Source organism: Cheilinus undulatus, linkage group 15, assembly GCF_018320785.1.
Source record: "Cheilinus undulatus linkage group 15, ASM1832078v1, whole genome shotgun sequence".
In the NCBI taxonomy this organism is placed as follows: domain Eukaryota; kingdom Metazoa; phylum Chordata; class Actinopteri; order Labriformes; family Labridae; genus Cheilinus; species Cheilinus undulatus.
The window spans coordinates 47136805-47157095 of record NC_054879.1 but is presented as its reverse complement, the minus strand read 5'-3'; the positions used below and the strand labels follow the sequence as shown (position 1 = coordinate 47157095).

At 38.3% G+C, this 20291-nt stretch overlaps 1 protein-coding gene across 1 annotated transcript in view; it reads left to right on the top strand.

Annotated features, from left to right (window-relative positions):
• Window positions 1-3715: 3715 nt before the first annotated feature.
• The window catches only part of LOC121522260 (transient receptor potential cation channel subfamily M member 2-like), a 41312-nt gene continuing 24736 nt past the window's right edge, over window positions 3716-20291 (top strand). The window contains exons 1-10 of the mRNA XM_041806428.1: window positions 3716-3736; window positions 7213-7316; window positions 8241-8314; window positions 8583-8751; window positions 10381-10561; window positions 12916-13079; window positions 13153-13333; window positions 13438-13499; window positions 13577-13777; window positions 19486-19588. Of these exons, the coding sequence (XP_041662362.1) occupies window positions 7215-7316; window positions 8241-8314; window positions 8583-8751; window positions 10381-10561; window positions 12916-13079; window positions 13153-13333; window positions 13438-13499; window positions 13577-13777; window positions 19486-19588 (1237 nt within the window). The 5' untranslated portion in view covers window positions 3716-3736; window positions 7213-7214. The remainder of the gene's footprint in view (window positions 3737-7212; window positions 7317-8240; window positions 8315-8582; window positions 8752-10380; window positions 10562-12915; window positions 13080-13152; window positions 13334-13437; window positions 13500-13576; window positions 13778-19485; window positions 19589-20291) is intronic.

Below are 20291 nucleotides of genomic sequence, written 5' to 3'. Positions count from 1 at the left end.
CCGGCTCACTGGGCTTCTCTGAGAAGTCAGAAATGAATCAAGCATAACATTCAACCACTAAAACTCATTTTTCTCTTCAGGAATGACAGTAAATAACTATAATTTGACATATTAATCAAGAAATAATTATGTGTTTTACTATTTTTTCCGTTTTTTGTAAATCAGTACATTTGAAAATTCATGGATAACAATAATAATTCTATTTTAGCATTAAAAATATCATTTGGGTTAAAGAGCTTCTACATATTGGTGTATTAACCATTGCAGAAACATCAAAAATGATTTTGGTAATTACCAATGCTGTTAATTTAGGGCAGCTGTGGCATAAACTGTAATTTGGGTGGTGGTCTAATACATTTGTTAAGCACTGTATATCTCAGAAATAATGCAGTTGAAGTCCAAAAATCTCCAGTAGGCCAAAGCACCACATTTTGACATTACCTCTTTCAACTTTCATGCCACTAGAGAGTTATCAGGACAAAATGAGAGATTTTAGTAAAAATATCCAGGTGAAATCTCCTTTTGTGCCATTTGGGCACAATTTGGCCCAATTTGGCACAATCTCTGCCATTTGAAAAATCTCAGGTATCAATTTTTTTTTTACTCATATGCCATTATAGGTGGTCACTGCATCATGGAATTCGTTTTTTCCTCCTCAAATCCCCCAGACCTCCATATAGTTCCCTTTCAGAGAAAGTCTTACAAAGGAACTAAAGTTTGGCATCAAGAGGAACAGATTTATTTTCAATGGCACAAAAAACTACACAAAATAAAGTGCAGAAAACTGAAAGAAACTGTTGAAACACATGGAAACTGCACAAACATGACTAGAATTTTCAGCAGAGGCTGGGCTCTCAAATGAGACCATGTTTGTGTCTGTAGTACCAGGAACCATCCCACAGGGGGCGGAAGTGTCTGGCTACGTAGCACCACGGCCACTTTGATATGTAGTCATTGATTTGAGTCCTTTTAGAGCTGGATTTCATGTAGGTAAAAATGCTTTATTTGGGCTTGTAGCTGAGCTTCTTCTGTTTAATTTAATGTGTAACATGACTATTTTTGTGCAAAACTAGAGCGCACAGAGCGAATTTGTTCAGATCAAGGCAAGCAGGACCAGATTTGGTCCCGCTAGGACTTAAGAGGTTAAAAAACGTCCCCTTTAACATCATTGTCCTCATCATCACCACCACAGGCAAGGGCGTCCAGACTTTTTTCACTGAGGACCGCACAGAAATATAGAAGGATGGTTGAGCCACTTTCCCATACCTCACCTTAAAACTAATCCCAAAGTCTATCAGTCACTAATGCTCAGGGACTGGGTAGGCTTTAATGGCTGACAAGGCAAACAGCCAATCATTTTAAGGATTTTGGTGTGACTAATCAGATTTCAGGAGGCCCTGCTCCATCTTTGCTACTGCTATTTGCTGCTAAAATGCTTCAGGGCATTATAAATAAAGATATTTTTAAATTGGCTACCAATATGCCAATCATGTTCACAAACTAAACCACATTTCATTAAATGTACAGAATTTTCTGTGGGCCGATCAAATATGGACCTTGTTTAGGTTCTCCTGGGCCAAAGCCCAATCAGGAGAGACTTACTATCAATTTGACAATAAATTATTGTACAGATTTATTGAAACCTGAGCCCTGTTAGGCTCTCAGGTTAGACCTAAATTCAGATTTTGGCCCCTGCTGTGGTTGAGTTTGACACCCCTGGTTTAAGGTGATGTACTGCCCTCTAGTGGTGTCTATTCAGAATAACATCCAACATTCAGGAAAATAATCTGACCCTGAAAACAGCATGAAATCAAGTGACTTCTATCTCATTTATCCCTCCACTTTTTATTTATTTATTTTTTTAAGATTTATTTTGGGCATTTTGTGCTTTCATTTTGATAGAGGAGGACAGTGGATAGAGTTGGAAACAGGGACGAGGGCGGAGGAAAGACATGTATAAAGGGCCCCCCAAACCACGTACACAAGGCCCCCCCAAACCACTAGGCCAGTGGTTTTCAAGCTTTCTCCACCCAAGGCACACCTAAGGTTAAGCCAAAATCTCAAGGCACACCATATTTAAATCGATACAAAATAGACTTTTTCATTAATGTTACAGTCAAGGTGGCCTATAAGGAGAGAAAGGGGAGCACTTTCTGGGGCCCCGACAACTGGGGGATCATGGAGATGGCAAAAGTGGGCAAAAGGTGGCAAAAAATGGGTTAAAGGTGATGAAAAAACGTGGCAAAATTGGGCAAAAAGTGGCTAAACAAAGTCAGAAATGGGCGAAAATTGGTAAAAAGTGGCCAACCAATGGGTTGAAATTGGCCAAAACTTGTTGAAAGTGTGAAAATAGTGGCAAAAATGGGCTATAATTGGCCTAAAAGAATCAACTGTGGAAGAAGGTGGTAAAAAGGAGATAAAAGTGATAAGAAAAAGGCAAAAGTGGGGAATAAAGTGGTCAAAGGCAACAGTGGCAGAAAAGGGTTAAAGTTACTACAAGGTGGTAAAAAGGGGTTAAAAGTGATGAGAAGAATTGGCAAAAATGGCCAGACAATAGCAAAATTGTGCAAAAAGATAGCAAAAATGGGTTAAATGTGGTAAAAAGTTCCAAAAAAGGTAGCAAAAATGGGTTAAATGTGGTAAAAAAAAAAAAAAAAAAGTTCCAGAAAAGGTAGCAAAAATGGGTTAAATGTGGTAAAAAGTTCAAAAAAAAAAAAAAAAAAGAAATCCATGTACTTTAATGTGAAGTTCCCTCCTTCTGCAGCTCTAACAGCCTCCACTCTTCTCTGAAGGCTTTCCACAAGAGTTTGGAGAGTTTCATGGTAATTTGAGACTCGCCCATCCAACTGCCAAGGAGGGAAACATGATGTTTCACTCCACAGTCCAGTGTTGGTGTCCTTTCAACCACTCCATCCAGCACTGGGTACTGGATTTGGTGATGTGAGGCTTACATGGACACCCATTCCATGAAGTCCAGTCTTTGTGGTCACATTAATACCAGTGGAAATGCAGAACTCCTCCACTATGGAATCAGCAGAGCTTTGGCTATTTTTATGTACCATGCATCCTTGGCAGTCATCAACCAAGCTCTGTGGTTTCACATGGCCCTCTGCTTTGTGGCTGTTGTTCCTAAACTCTTCTACTTTCTAGTAATATCACTCACAGACGGTGGAATAAAGTTGGAACGACATTTCATGAACCATCAAAGATGGCATCCATCACAGTACCACACTAGAAGTCACTGAGCTCTTCAGAACGACCCGTTTAGGATCAAATGTTTGTGAATGGAGACTGCATGGCTACACCTGATGCATCAGGTCTGATTGGAGCACCTGAGTTCAATAATCAGCAGGCCAAATACTTTTGTCCATTTAGTGTATTTGTGAAGGAATTTAAGCAGGAACTCAGGAATGTTTCATTTGGGCTGAAAACTTAAAGCTATTAAAAATGTAAATCACTTCATCTGCGGCTGAAGCTATCTGCAGCCGTCTTCAGCTAAACGGTGAATGTCTGTATTGATTTTTCCTCTTTTCTGTCGATGTTCACAGTTGATACTGCATAGACGCTTTTCTATGAGACGTCTGCTCAGTGAATGTAGTGTTGCTGCTATTCCTTATGGCGCCACACGGTGGCGTTCTCTGTCAGGCTGAGTCACTAGTATCAGTTAGGCAGCGTTCATTAAAACCGTTAGCGGCTGCTGTACCGTCGTCGATGACCTTAAACAGGGTTAGCTAAGGTAATACTGTGTTGGAAATAATAGAGTATTGTAAATAATCATTCTGGGTGAGATCTGGCATTGTATGATCAAAGTTTAACTGTAAATATCGTTATAGACGAAAAATCCAGTCCCTTATCAACTTAGTTTAAGCTAAGTTCTAAGCTAACTTTAAGCTAGCTCCTCCCAATTTAACCAGTGCCTCAGGTAAGCTAACTGCTAATCTAATGCTAATCTCGTTAGCTGACACTTCAGTCATGTATTAGTCCAGTTTCTGGAGACTTAAACTATTCCATTGTTAAGGCTGGAGAAGGAAAAGTACCAGACTACTGTACTCAAGTAAAAGTACAGTTACTTTAGGTAAAATTTAAGTAGAAGTAAAAGTAGAGCTGTATAAATCTACTCAAATGAAAGTTAAAGTTAGTTTCCTCAAGTACCGAGTATTGAGTAGATATTTGTGATACCCTATAATTTAAGTTAATAAAACCATAGAACTACAGTAAATGAGACATAAGACGCCGACCCCGATTCATCAACTCTGCACATTCAGTCTTTAGGAGGGGTGAAACTTACACAAAGCTGGGGTTAGGCCAAAACCTCGCATCTCCACAGTCACCTCCTATCAGGGAATGAAAAAATGGCTCTTTTTACACTTTATATTGCTTTAAAATTGGTTAAACCCCACTGAGTGATGTAAAGGGTGACTGCTAGCACTGATTTATGAAAAAAAAAAAAATTAAAAAAGATGGAGACACAAGGTTTTAGCCCAACGTCAGCGATGAATACAAATATTTATATGTTTGTTATCAGTGACTTATCCTTTCTTCTAACACTATACAGACATTTATATGTAGTCTATTGCGTTCCATTTCACCACACAATAATCCACCAGTTCACTGCTTCCTTTCAACTACGTATCAGTTGATCTATGATCGATGGATCTACCTTACATCCTGTCCTAGAGCCTTGGTTCCCAACCTGGGGTCAGGGATCCCCTTTTTTTTGGGGGGGGGGGGGGGGTAGAGGGCTTCTCTATTATTAGGTTGTTAAAAATAAGGTTTACTCAGACAATGTAGAATTATGAAAAACCCATATAAATGGTTCATACAAAGGTATTCTGGTAATAACACCTGTGGTTTGGGCAGTTCTGTTTGGCTTTAACAACGAAAACAGTTCAAATAGACGTTGATTTTTAAGTCACTTTTTTGTGTGGGTCCTAAGTGGCCACAGCTCTTCTTGTATATATATATATATATATATATATATATATATATATATATATATATATATATATATATGGGGGGGGGGACGGGGGGTAATGGAAAAACAGATGGGAATGGAAACCACTGCCTATCTTTCCTTAAAGTTGCAGAGTGTAATATTTAGTCTTTGATTTAACCAGAACAAACTTGATAGAAATTAACTGTAATACATATCAATGGGCCTATCTTAATCTTGGATTTTTGCATCTTGCATGCTTCTACAGACTCACAGAAGGGACTAAAATCCCTTTGTTTCTTTTCAAATTCCACTGGTTGCCAAATATACCACTACAAGTGAGCATCAAAATCTAGAACCTGTCAGTTAGATGTCACTAATATCCCCATTTTCTACACACTGCATGTTTAACGTGCAGTAGCTACAACAGAATCTAGATCTACAACTAGGTTGTTTATAACCTCCGCCAAGGAGGTTATGTGATAGGGTGGGTTTGTTTGTTAGTTTGTTAGCAACGTAACTCAAAAAGTCGTGGACGGGTTTTGATGAAATTTTCAGGAAATGTCAGAAATGGCATAAGGAAGAACTGATTAGATTTTGGGACTGATCCGGATCACCGTCTGGATCCAGGAATTTTTTTTAAAGGATTCTGTACTATTGGGAGATAGGGCTAATGGTGGAGGTCTGCACTCACTGAGTGCTGTTCTAGTTATAAAGTGTGATTTATACGGTGTCCCTCAAAGCAACAGGATCAATATTTCAAGAGTGCAAAATAAATTTACCAAAACTCAAATACATTACACAAAACAGAAATACATACACATGCATATAGATATATATGTATATATATATATATATATATATATATATATTCATATACACACAATATTCTGTGTTTTGTGAAATATTTTTGTGTTTTGTGTAATGTATTTGTGTTTTGTGAAATTTATTGTGCACTTTCAAAATATTAATCCTGTTGGCCTTCAGGGCCACCGAAGATTTAACCTGAACAGAAATGCAACAGCTGTTTTGGGATTAAAAGTGGGATCATTCTCTCGCTGTGTGCTGCTGACTGACAGGTATTGAGAAAGTCAAACTACTGGCCTTTTTTCTTCTTATTGCCAGAAAGCTAGTACCTGCTCATTTTTGCTTTTAGTGCTTATTTTTTAACGCAGTACTTAATGGGTTTTAAAATGTAATGACCCACAATACTTTCCCTAAAAATAATCTTCTAAAAAATGAACTCGAAGCTTTCATTTTTAGGATTTTATTTTGAAATGTCTCAAAGGTGTTAAGGGGCAGTAAAAACCAGGTTTACACACCTTGTAGTCTCTAAATTCAGAGTAGAAAGGGGAACACAATCCTTCCCTGTATTTGAGTGCATGAAACCCCAAAAGCCTGAAACTTTAGTGAATAAACCTTTCAGTGTACCAGATAAGTAACTGCTTACGCCACAGCCTCACAAACTAAAATACTTTTTAATTATTGACAACTACAACCTCTGGCATATCTCATATCAGTCGTTCAGGGCAAACCAGAGCTCTATTCAGTAACAGGATCCCTGGTTTAACACACTGAAGGTGTCCCTTAGCAACAAGTGCTATAACACCTGGAGAAAGACAGGAAACAACGCCTTTCCAAACACCTACGAGAGTGTACATTTCTAGCAAGATGCAAGAAAAGGCTTAATGTTGCTGAATTTAATCTCAGAGAAAGGCATATCTGAAAGCACAGGTAATATGAAAACTCCCGACTTAAGTATTGCTGTTTTTTTCTTTGATATATTTATTTGGTTCCCTTCCTTTCCTTTGGGGGTCTTTGACTCCTTTCTAAAGGGTCGGTGGTACTGAGGCCTTAGTTTATAACATTATCTTTTATGGCTGAAGCACGAGATTTTTGTTATTAAGTGAAGGAGGTAATTATTGTTTAGAGAGGGTGTGGCCATTCAACTTTGCTGCAGAGGGAAGCCTTTTTGTGTATTTTACACATGGTAACCATGTCTGAATTTGCAAGTAAGTGTGAAAAAAATGTATTTTAAACTCATCAAGGTAAGTGCTTTTTTTCCAAGAGCCTCAGAGTAGGAAGTAGAAATAATGGACAACAGGTCACATGCTGCAAAGATAAGAGCGTGTGCCAAGATACTAAAGTGTAAGGCTCTGCAGGTTTTACAGATCGACAAGAAGCACAGTTTGACTCTTGTGTTTCCAGACCTCTATTATGAGAAGCAAAGGGTACTTCTGCTAACGAGAGGAAGATTTATGGCTTGTTTTTCCTCTCAGGAATGCTGCCTACATTTGATAATAAGGTTCAGCCACAGGAACTCATTGAAAAGATGCAGCGGGACCGACTCCAGCTAAATCAAGTGGTGTCTCGTTTTAAAAGGGTGAGTGTCTTCTCTTTTTAGTCATCTGTCAGTGTTTATATTAAACAAATGAGAGGAGCTGACTTTAAATGTGCTTTTACTCTACGTAGATTACATGAGATTGATGTTTTTTCTTCGTTATGAATGCAACATGAAAAAAAGACCTTATAAATCATGCATGAAGGTGTTTGTTTAGTGCCATTAGAGGGTATTAAATCTGTGTTCCGAATGCTGTAAAATGTCATAAAATCAGTTTATAAGAAGGATATGATGTGTGTTTTAATTTAGCAGTGAAATTGTATGCAACAGCATGACAACTTCCTGTTTTTGTGAAGAAATGTTCAGACATTGTGCTTTAGATAGAAGAAGTCCTGCATTAAGCATCAATTAACTGACTATCAAATTACTACGTTATGGTTGGTCATGTTGGTGTTAATTTAATGTATTATTTACCTTTTGATATATTGCTGCTTTATTAAACACCGTGAAGATAAATAAATGTTTATATATAGGCTTTTAATCTGGAAATAAGCAGGAAAATACATATAGCAGAGGAAGAAGTCTAACATATCCTTTTAAATTCAGTGACTTGAGAGATATACTATAACATTAACGACTTCACTCTCAGTATTTCACTATTGATCCAGGACTGTGCTCAGACTCCTCTCTGTCCTGCTAAAGGAAGGTTAATCGGGTTTCAGCGGTCCGCTCAGCCTCAGCTCAGCTCTGACATCACTGATGCAGTCAGGCAGCACCCACTGCAGAGACTCCTCTCTGCTGTCATACAGTCAGCTCTAGGCCTGAGCCACATACGCGCACTCTTTCCCCCTCGTTGTCTCCAGGATGGGGGAAACGGAGACAGAGTCGGAACCACAGCTGGTTCAAAACCTGGCACTGAGCGCAGCTAGACCTGCCGAGCACTTATCTCACTCTGCTTCTTTCCAGCGCTGTGCTTTCACCTCCTGGATCAGGGAGACTGTCAACAAGAGGGAATGCTGCTTGTTTGAGAAAGGTTTCAGGTAGGATGAGCTCCTGTGAGCTGTTATTTTGCTGATTAGAGTGTCTAAAATTGCCATGTCAATACACCACAGGGAGACTATAGCATCCCCCCGCTGTTGTTTATGTGAAATTAGGCATCGCCAACGTTGCCGTGAGGGCAATTGAGTTATTTTGCCCCACCTTCAGTCTGTCTCATGAGAATGTGTGCCTAGCCTTATGTGATTTGGAAGATGAGTTTTTGATTTAATATTACATTTCAGCTTTCATTAGCTTCTGTTTCTCCACCAGAGAGGATGTCTGTAAGTGTGGATACTCAAAGAACGAACATGTGGCTGAAGCCATCAAGCCAGACGACTTCTCAGGTGAATCGTGGGACAGACACAGACATATCCAAGAAGTGCCCACTGATGCTTTTGGAGACATCAGCTTTGGTGGTTTGGGACAGAAGACGGGCAAGGTGAATCTCTTTTTCTCTATAATACAATAAGAAATGCTTCTTAATACAGTGTCTGTTAAAGAATATTCACCCCTTGGATATTTTACTCTTTTATTGATTTTATAAATCAATCGTGGTCCGTATAATTTAGCTTTTTTCACCAAAAAACCCTTTGATAAGTGATAACAGATATCTACAAAGTAATGCCAATTAAACTAAAATATGTAAAGTAAAATAAGTGACTGCATAAATATTCACCTCCTTCTAGTCAGTGTTTAGTAGAGTCACCTGTGGCTGCAGTCACCGCTGTGAGTCTGTGTGGATGGGTCTCAGTCAGGCTCAGACATCTGGACTCTGGAATTTTACTCCATTCTTCTTTGATAAACTGCTCAAGCTCTGTCAGGTTGCACAGGGATCAGGGGTGAACAGCCCTTTTCATGTCCAGACACAAATTCTCTCTTGGATTGAGGTCTGAACTTTGACTCGGCCTCTCCAGAACATTCACCTTGTTGTGTTTAAACCATTTCTGTGTAGCTTTCTCTGGATGCTTTGGCTCATTGTCTAACTGGAAAAACAAATCTTCTCGTAAGCCATAAATCTCTTGCACACTGAATAAGATTTTCTATACGTTGCTTTATTCATTTTATACTCTACCTTTACAAGCCTTCCAGGGCCAGCTGCTGAGAAGCATCCCCACAGCATGATGCTGCTGAGAAGCATCCCCACAGCATGATGCTGCTGAGAAGCATCCCCACAGCATGATGCTGCTGAGAAGCATCCCCACAGCATAACACTGCTGAGAAGCATCCCCACAGCATGATGCTGCCACCATCATGCTCCACAGTGGGAATGGTGTGTTTGTTTGTGGTGATGTCAGTGTTTGGTGTCTTGTCTGATGGTCAAAAAGCTCCATTCTGGTCTCATCTGACCAAAGAACTTTCTTCCTCTTGACCATGGAGTCTCCCACAGTCCTTCTGGTGAACTCTAGTCCAGATTTCATCTGAGTTTTCTTCAACAGTGTCTTTCTCTTTGCCACTCTCCCATAAAGCTCTGACCGGTGAAGAACCCGGCCAACAGTTGTTGTCTGCAGAGTCTCTCCATCTCAGCTGCTGAGGCTTGGAATTCCTTCAGAGTAGTCACAGGTGTCTTGGTGTCCTCTCTCACTAGTCTCCTTCTCTTTTTAATAACATTTCCTCTGAGTTGCTTGGAGTGTTCTTTTGTCTTCATTGTGTAATGGTAGCCATGGATACTGATTAACCAGTGACTAGACCTTTCAGATGCAGTTGTCCTTATACTACAATCACTGAGACACATTCACTTCACTAGTGAGACTACCAACACCAGCTGGCTGGACCTCTGTTTAGTAAAGTCAGTCACTTTAAATGGGGTGAATATTTATGCAATCGCTTATTTTACCTTATACGTCTTTATTGAATTAAAATTACGTTGCAGAAATCTGTTTTCACTTTGACATTAAAGATGTTTTTTTACATTTTTTTATTTTTGTCAAAAAAGTTTAATTTTATTGACCATGATTGATTTATAAATCAATAACAGGGTGAAACATCCCAGGAGCTGAATGCTTTTTATGTTATGTGCCTGTATGACTTAAACCTAACTCTGTGTCTTTGTATGCGTGTCTTTTCTCAGTACGCTCGAGTGTCCACAGACACCAGCCCTGAAATCCTGTACCAGCTACTGACAGAACAGTGGAAGCTCTCCCCTCCAAACCTGCTGATCTCAGTGACAGGCGGAGCCAAAAACTTTTATCTGAAGGCTCGGATAAAGAACATGTTCCACAGAGGTCTCATTAAAGTTGCTCAGACAACAGGTGAGGATGCTAGGTGTGTGGTGGGAGTGTAAGAGGCTAAACATGAAGTGTAAGTGAAGTGTTTTATCTTTGTTTTCTGCTGCTCCCCTCAACTTAATGCTGTCAAAGGTTTAGTGACATTTGTTCTAATCCAAAGCCAAATGTGTACACTCTTTATTCTTCCCATTGTTATGCCACATAATAATATTGTTCAACTATTTACTACTCTCTGAAAATAATGACTGTGCCTCACTTTATATTGCAAATATCCTGATGTGTTCTTGGATACAGTATTCAAGATCAGTTTCAACAGTCAGCTCCCAGAATAGTAGAGAAGTGGGATTGTGTGCAGTGACTGGATCATTATCGAGGAAATGAACCCAGACTGGGTGATGCAGGATCCTAATGCTAAGCAGAAGGACCTTATTTTACCTTCTCATATCACCCTCAAATCTACTTTTAGCCATATCAAACTGCTTGCTGTCCAATATCCCATTCATACTAGAGAATCAGTCAATACTTGGTAAGTATTTGCTTTCTACTTAATGTTTCAGGGGGCAAAGTGATACCAAGCTCTGTTTGTTTGAAATGATAGGCTGCAGCTAGCAGCCAGTTAGTCAATATCATTAAGACTGACTGTAAAGGTCACATGCCTCCAAAAAACCCCTCTGTTTCAGCCCTGCTCAGAACGAGCTATTCATGTGTCTGTAGCTTTGAATGTTAATGAGCTGTCTGACTCCGCCCCAGACTCCACCCCCTTAGGAAATGGATGTGGCATCATAGATGGGGCAATCCTGACCTTCCTCTCAGCTGGCAGCTGAGAGGAGGATCAGAGGAGGAGGGTGGAACTTTCTTCTGATCAAGGAGGGGCAAACCCAACATGGGGGCGGGGCTAAATCCCCACATGACATCATGAGGGGAAAATCTGAGAACAGCTTGTTTCAGCACACATTTTCTGAAAGGTGGAGAAAGGGGGGATTATAGACAGGCCAGCGGTACATATTTTTGTTAGCAAAGCCTGAAAAGGTGTATTTGGCATAATATATGACCTTTAACAAGTTCACCTCTCTGCAGCAAGTAACATATTTCTGTAAATGGTGCAATACTTGATGCGTAAGAAGTCTGTTTGACTTTTTCAGAATTATGTGTAGAACTTAAATTCTCTCCTTGTCGCATTGAGATTAGCAGATTACAAAAGACTAGATGTTCTGAAAATGTTATTTTCATTTTGCCAATAACCTTTTCTCTGAGTTGTTTGGAGAGTTCTTTTGTCTTCATGGTGCAATGGTAGCCATGAATACTGATAAATCAGTGACTGGACTGGCACCAACTGTGTGGACCTCTGTTGAATTAGGTCATTCCATTTAAAGGGGGTGAATATTTATGCAGTCACTTATTTTGCAATCCATTTTTTGTTTTATTGACAATAATGTGCAGAAATCTGTTTTCACTTTGATATTAAAGGGTTTATTTTGTATTTTTACTGTCAAAAAAGCCTAATTCTATTGACCATGACTGATCTAGGCCAGGGGTGTCAAACTCAATCACAGCAGGGGCTGGATTCTGAATTCAGGTCTAACCTGAGGGCCTAACAGGGTCAAGATTTAACCATAAACTGTCAACTCATTTTCACCAGTGACAAATTATGGGCCAAAAACACTTTTGAAATTTAAAAAAATTAATGATGAGTCTAAGAGCTCAAACTCTGAGATTAAAAAAATGAATGAATGAGTTCAAAGGGTAAAAACACATTATTCAAATCAAATTAATTCACATCATAGATTTTGAGTCTAACAGGTAAAAATATGAGATTAAAAGTGAAAGTTAGAAATTGGAAGGTCAAAACATGTGATGAAATTAAAAATATTAGGTTAAAAAGGTCAAAACATGACTTAAAATTTAAAATTGTGAATCCAAAAGGTCAAAATGTGTGATGAAACTTAAATTTATGAATTGAAAAGGTTAAGGTATAAAATTAAAAAGTCAAAATCATAGGTTTAAGTCATGATTCTGAGATGCAGTATTGAAAGTATGAAATGAAAACACAAATGAATTTTTCCCCACCTTCCTGACTTTTTATCCGATAAATTTCTACTCTTTAGTTTTTCTTTTTTTTATGACTTAACAAGGAAGTTTTGAATCATTGAGGTTAAATTTACATTTTTATAATGGGCCAGTTATGATAAAAATATGATCTGATCCTGTGGGCTGGGTATAACTGTACTACGGGTCAGATTTGGCACCCAGGCCTTGAGTTGACATCTGTGATTTAGGCAGTAAAGCGTGAAACATCCAGTGGTGTGAATAGTTTCTATGGGCAGTGTCTGTGTGGATGTTCATGTGTACCTTTTAAACATCTGCTGTTTTGTTTACAGGTGCATGGATCATCACAGGTGGAACACACACAGGTGTGATGAAGCACGTAGGCCAGGCTGTGAGGGACTACGCCCTGAGTGGCTCCATTCACAGCCAGATCGTGGCTATTGGAGTCGCAACCTGGGGAATCATTCACAACAAGGACACTCTGGTGCATCCAGAGGTATTTTAAATACATTCACTTACTTGGTAAGTGTTGTTCTTCCTGGATGAATCTTACTCATCCTTTTCTGCAGGGTTGTTTTCCAGCGCATTACCCGATGGACATCAAGGGCCAGGGCCGACTGTCCTGCCTGGATAACAACCACACCCATTTCCTACTGGTGGACGATGGAACCCAGGGACGATACGGCGTGGAGATTGAGCTGCGAAGTCGTCTGGAGAAATGCATTTCAAGAAAGCGCCTTGGAAACAAAGGTTAAAAATATCTGAAGCAGCCAGCCATCTCAGATGATGTCTTGAATCTGATCCTCGTTATCTTTCCTGCTTTCAATATTGATTTTTTATCGTCTAACCTTCAGAGAGTGGAGTCACCATCCCTGTAGTGTGTGTGGTTTTGGATGGAGGGCCGGGCACTCTGAATGTGAGCCATCTGTTTAATGTCCCTCCTCTATCTCTGTTATTCTGTCCTGTTTGACAGTTATGTGTTTTCCCTCTTAGACCATCTATAATGCCATGCTGTGTGGTACGCCCTGTGTGATCTTGGAGGGCTCTGGGAGGATAGCAGATGTGATCGCCCAGGCAGCTGGGCTGCCGCTGAGCCGGGTGACTATCGCTCACATCCATCAGTTAATGAAGAGGTTTTTTGGACAAGAGTATGAAAAATTCCCCGACCTCAAGATAATAGAGTGGACTAAAAAGGTTTGTAAACAAGCTGGAACCCAATTCAATTTACTCGCTCATGTTTTCTCCCATAAAAACAAAATAATATGTTTGAATCAAGGGCTTCAATCAGCATGCTCAGCCTTGATCGGAAAGATTAGGGTGATGTTTTAAAAGTATGCACGCTATTTGTCATTTTGCCAGCAGGCATGCTAACATTAACTAAGGTCAGAGATATTCTGTTTCTGTGCATGTTCTCATAATTTTACATGATTCAGACATGCTGTCTACAGGAATGGAACTGGCAATATAGAGCAGTGGTTCTCAACCTTTTCAGCCTGCAACCCCAAAAATAAAGGTCCCTGAGACCAGGGACCCCCGCTATACCTGAAGGTGGTTGAACACAGCCATGCACATTCAAGAATAGTGCAGACAAGGCTGCCCATAAGGGGGGATAAAGGTGGAGATCTCTGGGACCCAGCCAAACTGGGGGCCTATGGAGGTTAGCAAAACCATGGTCTATTGTGAAGTAAAGCTGTGAAAACAATATTTTATATTTGACCTGAATAATAACCACTTTTATTAAAAAAACAAATATCTGTACTTATTCATTTGTGTAGTAAATAACCTTCTTAAAATGAAAATAACTTAAGTTAAAAACATAATCAAAATAGGTTAAAATTGCTAAAATTTGTTACTAATTGTGGAAAAGGTGGTGAAACTAGATTTCTAAAGAATATATTTGGGTAAAGGGGCAAAAACGGGCACAGAAAGTGGTAACAGGGAATTAAAAAGTAGCTGAAATGGCTTTTATGTGCAAAAAATTGGTGGAAATTTGATATAAACTGTCAAAAAGGGGTTAACTGGTTAAAACGGGCAAAAAAGGGTTGTAAAAAGTAATTGATAGAGGCAATAATGGGTCAACAGAGACAACAATCGGCAGAAAGTGGCAAGAATCAGTTTAGAACTGGCAAAAACAGGCAGAAAAAAGTGATAGAAAGGGTTTAAAATGGGCAAAAATGGGTTTTAAGTGGCAAAAATGTTCTAAAATGGGGAAATTGGTGTTAAAAAGTGATGGTAAAGGGTTGATGTTTGTTAAAATTGGTGTAAACTGGCATCAGTGTAATTTAAAAAATATTCTTAGGCTGTGTCCGAAACCACACACTCATTCCCTACTTCCTATCCACTATATAGTGAGCAGCATATAGTGGATTATATAATTAACTCAACAACAAAACACAAAAATGATTTCGGACACTACTCCAGCCGCGGGCAATGACGTCATCACCGTCTCACAATTAAAACATTTAGCTGCAATGGCTGGTAAATTTCCTTGATAACGGCAGAGGATCGAAATTAATGGTAGAATTCCAATGAAAACGGATATAAAATGTCACGTATTTTCACAAAAAATTAAATGTACCAATCGATAAAAAAGTTGTCTCTATAGTGACAAAAAATATACATTTTTTGTGTGTATTATCACTTATTTTTGCATAAAGATGATGGTCTCATGTCTTGTAATCGACCCTAAGTGGGTCCCAACCCCAAGGTTGAGAACCTCTGGTCTACACGGCTGGAACAGGCAATATCGAGTGGTTCTCAATGGTGCCTTGAGAATTTGTATAACTAGAAATTATTACTACAACTGTGTAGCAACCAAAGATTCTGTAACCCGTGTCCTAACTGCATGCTAGCATCAGACAGTGCCCTGCATCATGCAGCACTGCATCATCTGTGTTCACCTGTTATCTGTTAAATATGAAAGTCTCTGCCCTGTGACTGTTTTTCTACATGTAAAATATGACATCTCATGATTTTACTAAGAAAGTGGAGAATTGTAGATGTGGTGTCTTGTATTGATAAGACTCCAACGGCTGTGAGCCACATAGTTTTGTCTCCATGTCAGCACAAGTCAGACCATAAAATTTCATAAATGGATCTTAATAATATTTATGCATCACACTCTCCACTTTGTAAAACAAGCTAACAAGTTTGGTGGGTGAGAAAACTGGAAAAAAAAGTAAGAATATCTCCTGGTGGGACACTCCTGGTGCCTTGTCATCCTCTGTGCTACCTCTTCCCTTGTTAGTTATCCAGCTCAAGATGAGGGACAGAGAGGAAAATAAGAATAGCGTGACGGGGAAACGCCATGTACCACTGAGCTGTAGAGCACTCCATCACTCACAGGCTCTGTACCCAGAATGATGAAAAAGTAGAAAATAACTGTGCTCCATGTTTGAGTTTTAGCAGACTGGATGGGACAGTGTCATGTGACTTCTTCTTTGTCTTTTGGGTTTCCAGCAGGCTACATGCCTTGGGAAACCTGGCTGCCTGTCACATGACTACACAGCCAGTGGTTTGTTTTAAGGGGGTGGTGCATTAGTAGAGAGAGCTATAAGGAAAAGAATGAAATAACTGACATGGCAGCTTTATGTGGGTTAGAGGCTCTACATGTGGGTTTTGATTATTTTTCGATTAGGTGCCTAGTGCTACTTAAAACTACGGCTTGATTTCTGGTGTGACTTGGGCCAGAAAAGTTTGAAAACCACTGATATAGACGATGTTACAACACGGCAGAGACAACAGTGGGTGAAAGTTTTAGAGACAAGCTTATGAATTAACTCCAAAATTCTCCACATGTAAACAATGCATCATTGCCACTGCATAGAGACAGACATGTCTGTCAGATAAACTGGTGAGAGATGAATCCTGCTGTATGAGTCAAAGTTTAAACCTGTAAAAATATTAACAATAAGTTTGGTGTTACAGTTCAAAAAGTGGCCGTGCAAAGTGGTGTCTTTCAGCTTCCATGGGCCGCTTACCTGATACAGTCAGTTGTGGCTGTTTGCATTAGTTTTTCATCATAGACATCACTGCCGCTTGGCCTGAATCTCCTATCTCCAAAATGACCACTGAAAGGTGGTAGTCAGCATCTTTTTGACACTTTTTATTGGTTTAGATCAGGGGTGACAAACTCAATCAGAGCAGGGGCCAGATTCTGTATTCATGACTAACCTGAGGGCCTAACAGGGTCACCTTTTTAACCAGAAACTGTCAACCTTGTAATAAAATATAAAAAAAAAAATAGTTGTGATGATAAATGTTTTTGACATTTAAAAAGTTAAAACGATAAGTTTAAAGGCTCACAATCTGAGAAAAGGAAATTTATTAGTTCAAAAAGGTCAAAACATGAAATTGAAATAGACAAATTATGTTTTTAAAGGCAAATATATTAGAAAGAAAGTCAAAATCATGAGTTTAAAAGGTCAAAATATGAAATAAAATTTGTCATCATGAAATTAAAAGTCAAAATATGATTCAAAATTTTAAATTGTGACTCTAAAAGATCAAACTATGGGATTATGAAGTCAAAATAAGGAGTTGAAAATATGAGATAAAATACAAAATAATTGGTTAAAAAGGTCAAAATATCACTTAAAAATTAGAATAATGAATCTTAAAGCTCAAAATTTTATATGAGAAGTTAAAATCATGAGTTGAAATGCTCAAAGTATGAAATTAAAAGTCAGAATCCTAAGTTTGAGTCCTAATTGTGAGATGCTAAATTGAAAATGTGAAATTAAAACACAAATTAATTTCTTTTCCCACATTCCTGTCTTCTTATCTAAATGTTTTTACTCCTTATTTTTTCAGATTTTGTGACTTAACAAGGAAATCTTAAATCATCAGGATAAGTTCACATTTTTATACTTGAGGAAATCTGCAGACCTCACACTGATGGGCCAGTGAGAACAGAAATATGAGATCATCTTGGATTTAACAGTTCCACGGGCCGGGTTTGGCCCCTGGGCCTTGAGTTTGTAAAGACAAATGTAAAAGGTGAACAATAGCACAGATTTTTGAAAATAAAACTAATATTAGGAAAAATGGAGGTACAAGGTTACGTGCAGATTGTGTTCTGATCCCTGTGGTCGTTAGTCTGATGTGACTATTGATCACTGATGTGACTATTGATCACTGATGTGACTATTGATCACTGATGTCACTGTAATGTGAGATCTGATCTCAGCATTAACATTATAATTTCCATGATGTCTGTGCGTTTGTATTTGACCTCCCAGACATCAGGTAGTTGAGTATGGCATGAGCTCTCTGGTGTGCCTTCTTGAGGTATCCTCCAGTAACACACTGTGTATAAGCAAATACTGTTTATTTACTGGAACGCTCATGATGCAGCTGGTCACATGAGCAAATACCAGGTGGAACAGCAAGTGTACCTCTGGCCTAACACGGCACTAACTAGCAAGTCTAAGAATACTGGGAAAAATCATTTAATGAGGATGAAATTTAATGATTTTACTGAGTTTACAGTTAATGATTAAAATGCAGTGAGTTGCTGAATTCCTAATTGCATTCAAGATTAGACTTCATTTTTACTGCTGGTTTGTTAGTTTAATTTACTTTTAGTGTTAGTTTTAGCTTTTTCAGATTCTTGTTAGGGGTAAGACCCAAAAAACGGCCTGAAAAGTAAAGATCAGACTTTTTTAAAGACATTAAAACAGGCTACTCTTCACTTTTAACCCCTCTAGGCCTACTGCATTATATTTAATACGCGATAAAATTGCCCTCCAGTGGATTATCAGTTGCCAAAAACGCCTAATGTACCAAATGTGACACAAAAAAGTATATGTGTGAAATTTTATGGCAATTTTTGTTTTTTAGGGTTTCAATAGAAAGTTGAATAAAAATTTCAAGTCTAAAAAATGATAATTTTCTGGCTATTATTTAAGTTATCAGGCTACAAGGAGTTCATTGTATTTACTCAAAGCTGACATTTGAATACAACTAAAGACATAAAATTACAGTTGTGTGAAGTCTTTTTAATCAGATCTGATTATTTTACCCTCCTCAAGGCTTGGGTGTACATTCCAGTCAGTATACTGATGTCAACGACTTCAATTTAAGATATTTTGTGTCTAATTTTATTTTGTTTTAGCTAGTTTAGGAACAGACGCTGAACCAGAAGTGTGAAACATCCGGGGTTTAACACAAATGTCTGAGAGGCATGCGTCCACAGAAATGTTTTGCTTAAAAGACAGCTACAACACCTTTTTTCTTGCAATATTTAATACACATTTATAGTAAATAGGCTATAAAATCAATGCTTTATTTGGGCACAAATGACGTAGTTCCATCGTTAATAAAACCATCCTTTACAGCTAACATCATTTTAAAAAAACATTATTGTTCTAAAGTGTTCTTATCATTCTAAAACCATTGAGAAATGTCAGTAATTTTCTCTTTCATGCCCTGAAAAGGTTAGAATGTTCAGTTTTTAAAGTTGAATAAGATTATGTGGAAAGAGTAGACAAGTCACACTATTTATTCTAACAAGTACATTAAAATCAAAATGTGGAGTTCAAGGTGTATTTTTAATGAAAATGCAGAAATTTTAAGTTTTCAGTGTAATGTGTATTTTTAGAATGCAGTGTGTTAAAATAAAGTCTGATTCATTTTCAGTTTGGCTGCTATAATTATTTTTGTATTATAACTGATTTCTTTTTGCATTTATTGATCATTGCACTCAACAGCAACAAACTTTTTACCAACTTTAAAGATTTGAGAAAACATTTGCTGCTAAAGCCTGTAAGCCACACCCTTGCTCTTTTACATTCAAAAATATATTTTGCTTTAATTTTGCTTCATGACACATTGTTACTCATGTAAAAAGTTTTCCACATGAAATTTTAAGTCTTTTTGATTTTGTCTGCTGTAATATCCAGATTCAGGACATCATCAGGATTCCTCACCTGCTGACAGTCTTCAGAATAAGCGAGGACAATCACGGCGATGTGGATGTGGCTATTCTTCAGGCACTACTCAAAGGTAAAGACGCTCCAAACCTGACTGGACTGACTGAATAAGTACTAAATAGTATTATTTTGAAAGACAGAACCACTTCCTGCAAGTATAAAATCTACAGCTGTTTTTTTGTGTTGTCACATATGTTAGGATAAAAATGCAGCAAAAATATTCTTGCAGATATTTTCCCTTTAATGCTTTTTTGTCTGCGCAGAGACATCAATAGACACACTTGATATTTTTAATGCCTCCTACAAACCTCTTCTTCCCCATACTTAACTGGATAAAGACAGATGAAACCCATTTAGTGTGGAGTGTTATAAAAGTAAGTGGAGCCAAAGTGCTCTAAATGAAAGGCAGATCCATCACGCTGGACAATCCTGTAATGTTTTACCACGATGATTCATCATTCTTGCAAAACTGCTTCAGCTGTACTTTCCATCTCAGAGATCCATTAATGCCGCAGTAATTAAAGTGCATTTCCAGGCAGTATTGCTGTGTATTCAGTAAAGACATCCACTGTCTTTGTTCAACCTTGAACACAAATTCATTCGTTTTATGTGTTTTTGAGTGTTGCATGCAAGGAGACAAAGTTGCGTCAGAGTTCTGAAACAATAAAGACATTTATCTTTTTATCTTAAGGGAGAAAAAAAATCAACAGATGATTTATGATTGATTCATCTTAATAAGAAAAATGCAAAATGAGAAAGAAAAGAGCAAGAAAGCA